The 12193-nt window shown below is 46.0% G+C and overlaps 1 protein-coding gene across 1 annotated transcript; it reads left to right on the top strand.

The window, feature by feature from the left end:
• Positions 1–224: 224 nt before the first annotated feature.
• Positions 225–11609, top strand: enc3 (ectodermal-neural cortex 3). Its single transcript, XM_078556076.1, has 2 exons — positions 225–2038; positions 7828–11609. Exon 1 carries the CDS (start codon positions 237–239, stop codon positions 2004–2006), a length of 1770 nt encoding a protein of 589 aa, XP_078412202.1. The 5' UTR covers positions 225–236; the 3' UTR covers positions 2007–2038; positions 7828–11609.
• The last annotated feature ends 584 nt before the right edge of the window (positions 11610–12193 follow it).

The raw sequence follows: 12193 nt of genomic DNA, 5'->3' as shown, positions 1-12193 counted from the left end.
GGAAAGTCAGGAGGTGAGTTATTCTAGGATTCCTAGCCTCTGACCTGCTCTTGTATATGGCTAGTTCAGTTCCATTAATGCTAACCCCTAGGATGTTGATGGTGGGAGATTCGTTAATGGCAATGATATAGAATTTCACATGGAGATGGTTAGATTCTCTCTTGTTGATTTATTCTCCATTCTGTATGAGTTTTCTCAAAGTTCACATTTTATGTCTCAACAGCTCTTCACCCAAGATGTCTGTCACCGTTCATGAAAATCGGAAATCGCGCTCCAGCTCTGGGTCGATGAACATCCAGCTGTTCCACAAGCCGTCACATGCCGACAGTCTGCTAACTCACCTTAATCTCCTCCGCAAGCGCCACCTCTTCACAGATGTGACCCTCCACGCGGGAAACCGATCCTTTCACTGCCACCGGGTTGTGCTGGCCTCCTGCAGCCGTTACTTCGAGGCCATGTTTGCCGGTGGGATGAAAGAGAGCCGGGACAGTGAAGTGAACTTCCACAACTCTCTCCACCCCGAGGTCCTGGAGCTGCTCCTCGACTATGCGTACTCCGCCCGCGTACTCATCAACGAGGAAAACGCCGAGTCTCTCTTGGAGGCCAGTGACATGCTGCAGTTCCACGATATCCGGGACGCATCTGCAGAATTCCTGGAGAAAAACCTGCATCCCATGAACTGCCTTGGGATGATGCTCCTCTCCGATGCCCACCAGTGCGAACAGCTCTACGAGCTCTCTTGGCAAACCTGCCTTGCCTACTTTGCGGTGCTGTACAGGACCGAGGACTTCCTGAACCTGCCCAAAGACAAGCTGGTTGAGCTGATCTTGAGCGAAGAGCTGGAGGTTGAGGATGAGAGTCTGGTCTATGAGGCCGTCATGGGTTGGGTGAAGCACGACCTGCGGAGACGCCGGGATGACCTGCCGGAGTTGCTGCGGTGCGTGCGGTTGGCCCTGTTGCCGGAGTCGTACTTGTACAAAAGCGTGCTGGGGGAGGAGCTGGTGGCCAACCACAAGATGGGCAAAGGAGTCGTCGAAGAAGCCATTTGCTGCAAGATGAGGATCCTGCAGAATGATGGGGTGGTGACCCTCCTGTGTGCCAGGCCTCGCAAAGTGAACCATGATGTCCTGCTGCTGGGCGGCCAGACTTTCATGTGTGATAAAGTCTACGCAATCGACCAGAAGGCAAAGACCGTGATCCCCAAGACTGACATCCCCAGCCCGCGTAAGGAGTGCAGTGCTTGTGCGATTGGGTGCAAGGTGTACGTTACTGGTGGCAGGGGTTCTGAAAATGGGGTCTCCAAAGATGTCTGGGTGTACGACACACTCCATGACGAGTGGACGAAGGCTGCCCCGATGTTGCTGGCGAGATATGGGCATGGGTCAGCAGAGCTTGAGCAGAGCCTGTATGCCATTGGCGGGCACACAGCCGTGAGTGTGTCTTTCCCAGCATCTCCCTCGGTGTCCCTGAAGCAGGTTGAACACTATGACCCCCAGTTGAACAAGTGGACCCTCGTCGCCCCGCTCCGTGAAGGGGTCAGCAATGCCGCAGTGGTTGGCACCAAACTGAAACTCTTCGTCTTTGGTGGCACCAGTGTCAATCGGGAGAAGCTGCCCAAGGTCCAGTGCTTTGACCCAAGGGAGAATCGGTGGACGGTGCCCGCAAACTGCCCGCAGCCATGGCGATACACCTCAGCGTCTGTGGTCGGTGACCACATCATCGTCATCGGTGGGGACACGGAATTCTCAGCCAGCTCTGCTTACCGCTTCAACAGCGAGACGTACCAATGGTCAAAGTTTGGCGACATGACGGCAAGGAGGGTCAGCTGCCATTCGGTGGCATCTGGTAACAGGCTCTACGTGGTTGGAGGATACTTTGGTGCCCAGCGATGTAAGACTCTAGACTGTTACGATTCATCAACGGGCACCTGGAGTAACATCACCACCGTCCCATATTCGCTCATTCCAACCGCCTTTGTCAGCACGTGGAAATATCTCTCGGTCTAGCTCCTTGGAAGCCTTGAACGCTACAATCGGAGGTAATTTTTTTTGTGTGTTAATGTAATTGAGGAATAGTTTGTTTTCGTCCCTTGGAAAGTGTTGACACAATGCTTGCCTTTCCAAATCTATCTATCTGTCTGTCTCTTTTTCCCCACCCCACCAACCCAAGATCTTGTCGAGCCAGTTACATAATGGCAATGGCCGATGCTAAGTTCTTCCTGATGGATGACCTCAGTTGGACAGAAGGATCTTCTTGACTTATACTTGACTCATAACCCTCTGCAGACTCTGCTGGTGCCCACAGGGCCTCCCTTCTGGTGGTCATTTCCACATGGGTGAGACCAGTCCAGACAGGAGGAATGATTGCTGCTGACCTCAACCCTGACCTGGCGAAAATCCTTTTTGAGTAGTAGTCAGTTGCTTTTGTGGCCATTAAGAGTCAATTTCTGAGTCGCCAGTAGGCCCAGAGTGGGTAAAGATGATGGGTTCCCTTCCCTGCAGCACATTAATGAAGCGGGCTATTTAATCTAACTGTTTTCAGGATCACTCTCCTCTGCGATCGTCATGGTGGGGCTTGAACCCATGACATCTGTGTGGCTCACCCAGTGACATCATCAATAGGCTACTGTGCCTGTAAACTGAGCGCTCCAGGGTCAGGTTGTGGTGTAGGTTAGGTTTGGAGAAGAGGTCACTCACTGCTGCCCTCCCAAATGTGGTTGTAAAGTCATCTGATATTATATGTTGAGTCATCATTCCCAGACAGGCAGGCGACATTAGGTGGACTTTCCCTAATTCCTGGTTATGTCTCGATGGTGGGTGGTCCCTGTGATCCCAGATTAAATGAAGGGTTACTGTCCTGTGATATCGCTCACTGTGTCTTTGCTTTGTCGTCTCCTGGGAGGGTCAGGGCTCTGATTAGGAGCTGATAAATCACCGCCACAGACACTGGTACTGATAAGTGTCTCTACAACTGTATCTTAAAGCTGCCCAGACAGCTGAGACTTTCAGATTGTGCATTCTTTTACTCTCTCTCTGCAGCTTTGGGCGTGTCTGGTTTGAGAATTCAACAGCAACTATGCTTTCCAACTCACTCCCCTTAACTCGATCCTGTCTCTGCCTGAATTCTGGTGGGTAGCGATGAAGAATAAAAAGTATGTTTGAGATTTCCACTGGGACCGACTGTAATGTTCCCTCTTCCCATTGGAGATCCAAACCTAGTTCCCTGGGGTGTGTCACTCGTGTATAAACTGTCCTGGGTGGGTGAGAGTGAAAGTTAGTCATTTTAACTTTGTTTGGAGGTTGTATGGAGCACACCGAATGAAGTGAGAAGTTGATACGGTTATACCCATGGCTTAGATTCTCCCCCTCGGAATGGGCTTAGGCCAGTGGGGGAACCTCATTATTTTTGTGACGGCCATCAGCTGAACGCCTCTGAGCGATCTGGGCCAAATGGCCTCCTCCTCTGCTGTAATGACTCTGACTCCAGGCTGGTGCAATTACAGGTGATCCAGCCTGAAAGGAGATGCACCTGGAGGGGAGACCCGATCTCTGCAGCAGCCCATGTTGGCTTTGCGAAGTCTAAAGGAACACTCTCTCCCTGCTCCCAGCCCCAAAGAAACAAGGCGGTTCTCCAGCTTTTAGTGATCATCAGCTCTGTCCTGGGACACCAATTGGCATTTTGAGTAGGCCCTCCCATAGCCACTGTTTAGTGGGGCAAGCAATGACTTGGGGACATGGTAACTTACACCCCACCTTTTATGGGGAACTAATACCACCTCTTTCAGGTGTCTCGGGTGAGGGTGCAAAGCTTTTAATGCTTTGACTTATCTCCCTTTAGTAAGGAGATTTACAGTGGGACTAGACTTGAGGCAGATCACCTAGCAGTGAATGGATTCAACCATTCCTATTCTGTGATCAGATGTCAAACCATCTATTAGCTATTCTCTTGTGTATCAGCTCTCACTGGAATTTAAAAATGAGTGTATTATTTTGGTCGTTGCTGTGGAAATCAGAAACCCTCTGGCCTAGTTACCGAATTTAGACCGGGCCCAGTAGAGCATTAAGGAAGACTTCTGAAAACGCATTTAAACCGAACTCTGGGAGAACCAGTGTGCCAAAGACACACAATTCTGCTGTCAGCACATCGTTGGGGTCAAAGATCAAAAGAACGGTGTCCAATTACAAGCATAAACAGCTGTTAATAGCAACAGAGGTCCCGGAAGCAATTGAGCAGGGAATGAAAACAGAAAATGCTGGAAATACTTGGGCAGGCCTGCCGGTACGTGTGGAGAGAGGGAGGGAGGGAGACTGAGTTAATACTTCAGGTCGATGTCCTTTCATCAGAAGCAGAAAAGGTTGGGAGGCAGGGACACAAGGGAGGGGAAGGAAGAGGAGGTTAAATGACAAAACGGAAGATAGTGGAAAGTGAAGTGGACAAATAAACAAAGATGTGTCTAGAGGTGACAATTACCAGAATCTGCTGTCTGGAACAATACTGACAAGAGTTTATAGCCTGCAATTGTTGAGTTCAGATGCTAAGTCTGGAAGGCTGTAACTGTGAAGGGGAAGCTGTTTTGAGTGGTGTCAAATTGACAACGCTGCTTAAAAAGTGCTTTGGCATGTTTTACCAGTTGCTATGTAAATGCATATTGTAACTCTTTTGTTACAAAACAAACTAAATTAACAGTAAATGTGCGTTGTAGTTACAATAGTGACATTTAATGCAAATTGTTGACAGCTGGTGACCTCTCAAACCAGTGAGCCACACATCTAGCCAGGCCAGCATGTTCCCATGACAATAGGCCTTCACAGCTATACCTTGTGTAGCAGTCCAGGACACGAGCTGATTTTAATCTGCCTGCAGTTGTCAACCAGAGAGAAAAGCCAACTGGGCTGGGAGTTGCCCGATTGTTTTAAAATCCCAGCTGCTTCACTAATGCCCTTTAAAAGGACAGTAGGTTTCTTTCCCTACCTGGTTGGGACCTCTGACTCCAGTTCCACACACGGCCCAGCGACTTTTTTAACTACCCTTTATGAAGAGGCTGAGTGAGCCACTCCATTGTATCATTGTTATACTGCAGAGGTTCAAGAGGGTGGCCCACCACCATGCCCAGGGATGGGTAACAAATGGTGGCCTTGCCAACGATGCCCACATTCCAAGACCACCTGACCCATCAGCTACTGCAAACGCTTCACTGGTCCTCCTCCAATGAGAGATTGCCGTACCTGAACAGAATCCCTCCCCCCACTACCCATCCATACAATGTTTTTTCTCTACTCTGTTCAAAATCAGCATTCGAATTATCCAATGATTTGAATATTAACACTTGTTGCAAGTTTGTCGTGCCATTGCTTAATTCAAATTACACCCCGTGCAGCACTCCCTCAGTACTGCACTAGTCTTTCAGCTGAGACATTAAACAAATCTGCCTGCTTGGGTGGATGTAGAAGATCCCATGAAACTATTTTGAAGAGCAGGTGTCCTGACCAATATTTGTCCCTCAATCGACATCGCAAAAAAGCAAATCTAGGCATCATCACATTGCTGTTTGTGGTGTCCTACATTAAAGTATTTCTTTGGCTTGTAAGCACTTTGAGATGTCTAGTGGTCATGAAAGGTGCTATATAAATGCAAGACTTCTATTGGATAATTCCATTTCTTTAATGCAGAAACTAGCTTTGAATTGACAGGAATAGGAGTAGACTGCATTCACAAAGAGCTGGATCTTCAGTCCTTCAGAATCTTCGGGAGTGAGATAATAGTGATCCAGTCAAAAATCTAAGGCCAAATTATTGCCTTTTTTTATTATTTACCGCTTTGTGCATTTTGTTTCTGGCCTCTCTTGGGTCGCCTTGGAAAACTGACAAATTGGGAGGTGGTGGCATAGTAATATTGTTGCTGAACTTGTAATCCGGACACCCAGGGTAATGCTCTGGTGACCTGAATTCAAATCCCATCACTGCAGATGGTGAAATTTGAATTCAATATAAATCTGGAATTAAAAGTTTAATGACCACAAAACCATTGCCGGTTGTCATAAGAACCCGTCTGGTTCACTAATGTCCTTTTTTTAGGGAAGGAAATCTGCCACCCTTACCTGGTCTGGCCTACATGTGATTCCAGCCCCACAACAATTAAAATGTCTTCTGAACAAGGGCACCTGGGGATGGCCAATAAATGCTGACCTAGCCAGCGACACCCCTATTCCCACCCCCTGCTCAGTCAGAGGGATGTAAACGCACACCAAGAACAGTCTACCCTCTAATTTTCCATTTAGCCCTGGATGTGCACAGTGTTATGCGGGAATTCAATTATGCAGAGGTATGGGTCTAAGGAAATAGGAGTGGTGATTGGACAAATCAATCAATCATTTTTAGAGTATTCTTTCATGGGATGTGGGCATCACTGACGAGGTCAGCATTTGTTGCACATCCCTAATTACCCCTGAACTCAGTGGCTTGCTAGGCCATTTGGGAAGGCAATTAAGAGCCAACCACATTGCTGCAGATCTGGAAAGTCACATATAGGCCAGACCAGGTGAAGATGGCAGATTTTCCTTCCCTAAAGGAATTAGTGAATCAGATGAGTTTTTAATGACAGTTTCATGGTGCCATTACTGACACCAGTTTATTTTTTAATTAATCAAATGAATTCAAATTCCGCCAGCCACCATGGTGGGATTTGAACCCATGTCTCCACGGTATTAGTCTGGGCCTCAAGCCAAGCTGATGCAAAATCTTTCTTTTTTTTTCATTTGTGGGTCATGGCCAGCATTCATTGACCTTTTAATTGAGAAGGTGACAATTAGCCACCTTTTTTTTTTGTATATAGCTGGATGGCTTGCTAGGCCATTTCAGTCAACCACATTACTGTGGGTCTGGAGTCACATGTAGGCCAGACCAGATGAGGATGGCAGATTTCTTTCCCTAAAGAACATTAGTGAACCAGGTGGGTTTTTAACAATGATCTGGTGGTTTCACCATTATTGTTTCCCCCCACCCCTCTTAATTAAATTTAAATTCCCCAGCGTGGTGGCATTTGAGCTGATGTCTCCTCCAGGATCATTAATCCAGGCCTCTGGATTATGAGTCAAATAATGTAACCACTATTCTACCATACTTCATAGAATTTCTATCTGCCCACTTAGCTAAATCCAGAAAGCCTAGGAGCAAGTTGGAAGGGTCTGGACTTTGAGTTTGTGCAAGAGGTTATCTGTTGAACTTTAACCAGCTAATACTACCAGTCTACCAATAGAGTTGAACTTCCAGCAGTATCTCTAGTTATTAGTGCCTCACCTGTTTGGGAATCGAAGTGAAGTGGCAGCAATCTCCTCCCAGTTTGTCCCCCTCATTATTGAGCTAACCTGGTTGGTCAGTTTTTTGATGGTGCCCTGATGTACTGTAGACCTGTCAGCTTTGATTACTGAACCTCCATGGAGAGGTGACTTTGTGGCCAATATCCATTCACAGGTGTGTCACCTTGGAAACACCTGACGTCAAGAGGGGCCCCAACTCCCCTCCAACCCAAGAAGAATAGTCACTAGTTAACCATGTAGAAAACTAGTTAGTGTAACTTTGAGCCTTTACCAGGTACTCTAGGGGTTTCTCACCAGTCACTGCTGCCTATAAACCTGTGAGCAGATTGCCATTGAATAGCTGGAGAGGCAGAGTTTCAGCACCAAGCCCTGGATGTGTGAGACTATGTAATATTCAACAAAGGAAAAATGAGAAAATGGGATCTGAGTGGGTAGCCCCTGTATAACTTTCTGCTGTGCTGAAATTCCTATCTGATAAATATACATTATCATACTTTTGTTTTTTGACCTAGGGTTGAAGAATTGCCCGCCACTGTTGAAGGATGGAGAATATTGTGAAGAGCTTCAGATGGCAGTGCCATGTTCACCACCCTTTGTCCTGACGCTGGAAGCTATTGAGCCAGAGAGGATTGAGCGAGCTTTCCACAAGAGGTTGGTGCATGAGGCCAGCACGATTGCTGCCCTTCCAGCAAACCATACAATACGTTTTTGGTTCATAACAGACCCCTTGAGAATTTTAGACTTTGCCTCTATCTCATGTTTATCATTTTTGCCTGTTCCAAAAAAGACACTTGTTATGGTAACTGGTTAAGGATCTGAGTTTCAGTGGCTGATGCCACTATGTCCAGCATACCGGTGTTGGGTTCACTGCAGTAACAGGCGGCAACATCTCCCAAGCCTGTGACCACCGAGGAGGGCAAGGGCAGCAGGCGCCATCAACCCCAAGTCTCTCACTATCATGACTTGCAAATATGTCAGCAGTTGCTTCATGGTGGCTGGGTCACGATTCTGGAACATCCTACCTGGCTGCTTTGTGAGAGTCCGTTCGTTACACAGACTGCATCAGTTCAAGAAGGCCCACCACTTTCTTAACTGGAAACGGACAATTAACCTTGGCCATGCCAGTGCCCACATGCCACGGATTAATATTTTTAAAACTGTAACTAACTCCTTCTTTGTCAGGACCTCTGAACTGTGCGATTCCTTAACTCTTTAGAAGGTTAAGATAATCTACGCTGTCTTCAAACCAAACCCAAGTTTGAGGGGTCACCCAACTGGATGCTAACTCTTGCTTCAATCCTACGCTACGCACTTTGGTCCAGCCACCATCCTCTACAGATTGAGAAGCGCTGGTGCTGGTGAAGACGAACTGGTTGGGTTTCATTTTGTTCACGGTGATTCTGTTGACCCAGATGGGGGAAGGTTTAGTTTCCCCAATCTCTCCATAACCATGTAGATTTGCACCTTGTATTGTAATTAGGTGGTGTGCTTTGTGTATTTATTTTTGTTGGGAGGTTTTCTGCTCAAGTTTTCAAAGGAAATTGAATTGCTCGAGGGAACACCCAGCTTCTTGTTTAGTTTTCTTGCCTGCTATCTAGTTTCTGTTCTGTGACAAACAGCCTGGCTTTCCTCTTGCAACCAAATTGGGGTTTTTTTTAAAAAAAAAAAGAAAAGCCTCTGGTTTTGGTTGACAATTAACCAATTTGTTGATGAGTGCCCTGGCCACCCTCACGGGCCATCTCCAGCTCCCCCAGCGTAATCTTAGAAACCAGCATTTCCGGGGTAAGCGATGCACCCACCGAACTTGCACCGGAAAAGACTCCACGAAATTCACCCCCTTAATTTTCCCAATGGCTCATGGATCTCGAGGCTGTGCATATAATCAAAGTGTGGAACCCTGGGGGCGGGGGGAGGGGTGCGCAAGAGGAAGACACTAAGTTCCCTCCTTCTGTCTGTTCTGGATGTGGCGGGTATGGCACTGACATTGGCTTTCATTGCCTTTTTGGATGGGACTAAGCCAGAATTCCTGTTATCCTACTTTTAAAAAGGAACACATGGGTGTTGGGAAACAACAAGGTCAAGTTTGGTTGGTTGTGATGGCCACTGCAATGCATTAGCTGGCTGTCTACACTCCAGTTCAGTTGTGAAAAATCTGACTTTATGAAGGCTACCTGGCCTCCCTAGTGAACTGTACCCTGTCAAGAGGACAGAGAGTAAAATTGGATGGAACAAAATAGCCGAAAAGCCCATAGAGTGCATTGACTCTGAGTGAACATGACCACCGCTCCGCTTGTTTTTCTGTTGCTTGTGTCTGAGTTTGGATCATCACTGAGGTGATGCGTTTTAACATTTTTTAGTTGAAAACTCTAAACATTCCCTGCATACACTTGACAATTTGCTTTGGTGACAGCTGCCAATGCCCTCAGCTCTGGAATTCCCTCCCTAAATCTCTATACCTCCCCGCCTCTCCCATTCCCGCTTTAAGACGTTACTTTAAAGCCTACCTCTTTGACCAAGCTTTCGGTCGACTGTCCTAATATCCCCTGTGTGGTTCAGTGTCTAATTATATCTGGCACTCATGAAACACTTTGGGGCACTTTACTTCATCAAAAAGTGCTACATAAATGCAAGTTGCTGTTACTTGCCATTGGAAGATGGTTTTGCTATGTCTTTATCTACATTTCTCCCTGGCCCCACCCATTCCCCATTGTGATTAGGGGGCCACGTTCCACTCTACTTCGGCCCCCCTAATTTTGCATGTCCTGTACTAAAATGGGTCTGTATGTTAAGCCCTGGCAGAAGTGAGGTTGTTCCTTTTGCCTTACTGCTCCCGAGCAAATAAAATGGCCGAATGTTAGTGAGGTTTTTCTGATCAGATTCTGCCACTTCTCACTGGTTGCAGTGCGGCAATATTAGGACGCCTGCATAACGAGATCATGTCATTAAAATCCCCACCTTTTTGAATTCAGTGTCTCCTGCCGAAGCAATATAGCTGTCTGCAAATGCACAGTGGTTCATGCAGATGTCACTCTGCACCCAAAACATGGGTTTTGTAGGCAGGAAATGTATGCAGGTCCTAATGTCTTTTAAGTTTTTAAAATATTTTATAACTGCAGATGAATGGCAGAAAAATAATTAAATAATTACACTTCCACTAACAATGTTCAAATAGTACAGGCACCGAACAATAGCTGCACTCTTAATATTTGAATTATATTGAAAAATTGTAAAAGAGGCAAGAAAAATATTGCTGATGTTTCAACTCAAACAGAAAACTCTCTGGAGGCATTCAGCTGCCTGAGTGTTTCCCAAGATTTTCTGTTCATTAGTTTGCTGCTTTAAATTACCGCTTTACTTCTGTATTAAAATGGAGCAAAAGTTTATTTTTTTCCATTTTTGACACTGAATTTCAATCTAGCAGTGTCAGATCTATGAAATCCTGCTCTGCTACCAGCCTGAGATGATGTGCTCATGGCTGTGTGTGTCTGTGAAACAGTGAACATGGCAGAGAAGCAGTAGAACTGCGTGTGTGCGGCATTGGTAGCAAACGCAGCCTTCGGAATTAATCACTTGTGGTCATTTTTGTCACCAAGAATAGGCCCACAATACCAACGGCCGACTCCTGCCCGCCTGCACTGGACCCATTGTCACAACTTGCTGCCTACGAGAGTTGTGGAGCAGAGGCTATCAATGATTTCAAAAAGAAATTGGATGGGTTCTTGGGGAAATAAGCTTGCAGGTCTCTGGAGGATAGAGCAGGGGAGTGGGATTGACTCGATTGCTCTACAGAGACCCAGGATGGACTTGATGGGCTGAATGGCCTCCTATGTCATTATGCCTCTAAGCCCCTGCCGCCATTGCAAACAGTGCAAGAATGTTTGAACTCTTCATGCAGGAGTATTTATATTTTTTTGGTTCTAATCTAAAGACTGTCTGCACCTCTCGTTAGAATGTTTTTGAACTTTAGATGAAGGAAGCAATCCGAAATGTTTTTACTGTGTATGTATAAAAAAAAAAAAATTGCGACTCTATTCTGGGTAGGTTGTTTTGTTTTTATTACAATGAAAGGAAGTCAAGAATGAAGTATTTTCGTCTGCTTCCACCTCTCCCCATTTGATCTGCACAGTTGGAAGCCTCTCTTGTTTTCTGTCTTTGACTGTATTTCTGTGTCCTGTAACTTGTGAATGTTTGATTTTAATTTATAATGTCCTGTCACTTTAATTATGTTGAAGATTTGTTTTTGACAGCCTGGTGCTGGTTGGAAAATTTCAATAAAGAGTCACCAGAATAAAAATCCAGGCTTGTCATTCAATCTGTGCTGTCTCCCTCACTTTCTGTTTGAAGCTACAAGGAAGAGCAGTATTCAAGTTAGATGATTAAATGCTTGCTGAACGCACCACCTCATGCTGTAGACCCTATAGAATCTATCCCCATTAGGATGAGCAACTGATGTATTTTCACTCTCTGTGGGAAAGAAAGTCTAATGTGAAATATAGGAATAGAAAGGGTTTGACTACTGTAAACACAAGTCACTTGTCCTGCTTATCTTGGATGCGACTGCACTTGTTTAATGCCCAACGATGAAGTCCTATGTGAGTGCCCTATTCACTCTGAACTGAAAAGTTATACCTATCAACAAAGATTGAACAAGCTGGGGCTCTTTTCTCTTGAAAAGAAAAGGCTGAGCAGTGACCTGCTAGTGGGTGAGACCAGAACTAGGGGCTGCAAATATAATATAGTCACTAATAAATCCAATAGGGACTTTAGGAGAAACTTCTTTACCTGGAGATTGGAGCTCGCTGCCATGGGGAATGGCTGAGGTGAATAGCATGGATGTATTTAAGGAGAAGTTACATAAGCATCTCTCAAGGCTCCCTT

This window comes from Cetorhinus maximus, chromosome 13 (genome assembly GCF_964194155.1).
Source record: "Cetorhinus maximus chromosome 13, sCetMax3.hap1.1, whole genome shotgun sequence".
NCBI classification, from domain to species: Eukaryota; Metazoa; Chordata; class Chondrichthyes; order Lamniformes; family Cetorhinidae; genus Cetorhinus; species Cetorhinus maximus.
The sequence above is the reverse complement of the archived record's forward strand: the minus strand, read 5'-3'. Positions and strand labels throughout refer to the sequence as shown.

Bases quoted from the DNA above. Each gene is read 5' to 3' on its own strand.
- enc3 (XM_078556076.1), top strand. From the start codon at position 237: ATGTCTGTCACCGTTCATGAAAATCGGAAATCGCGCTCCAGCTCTGGG.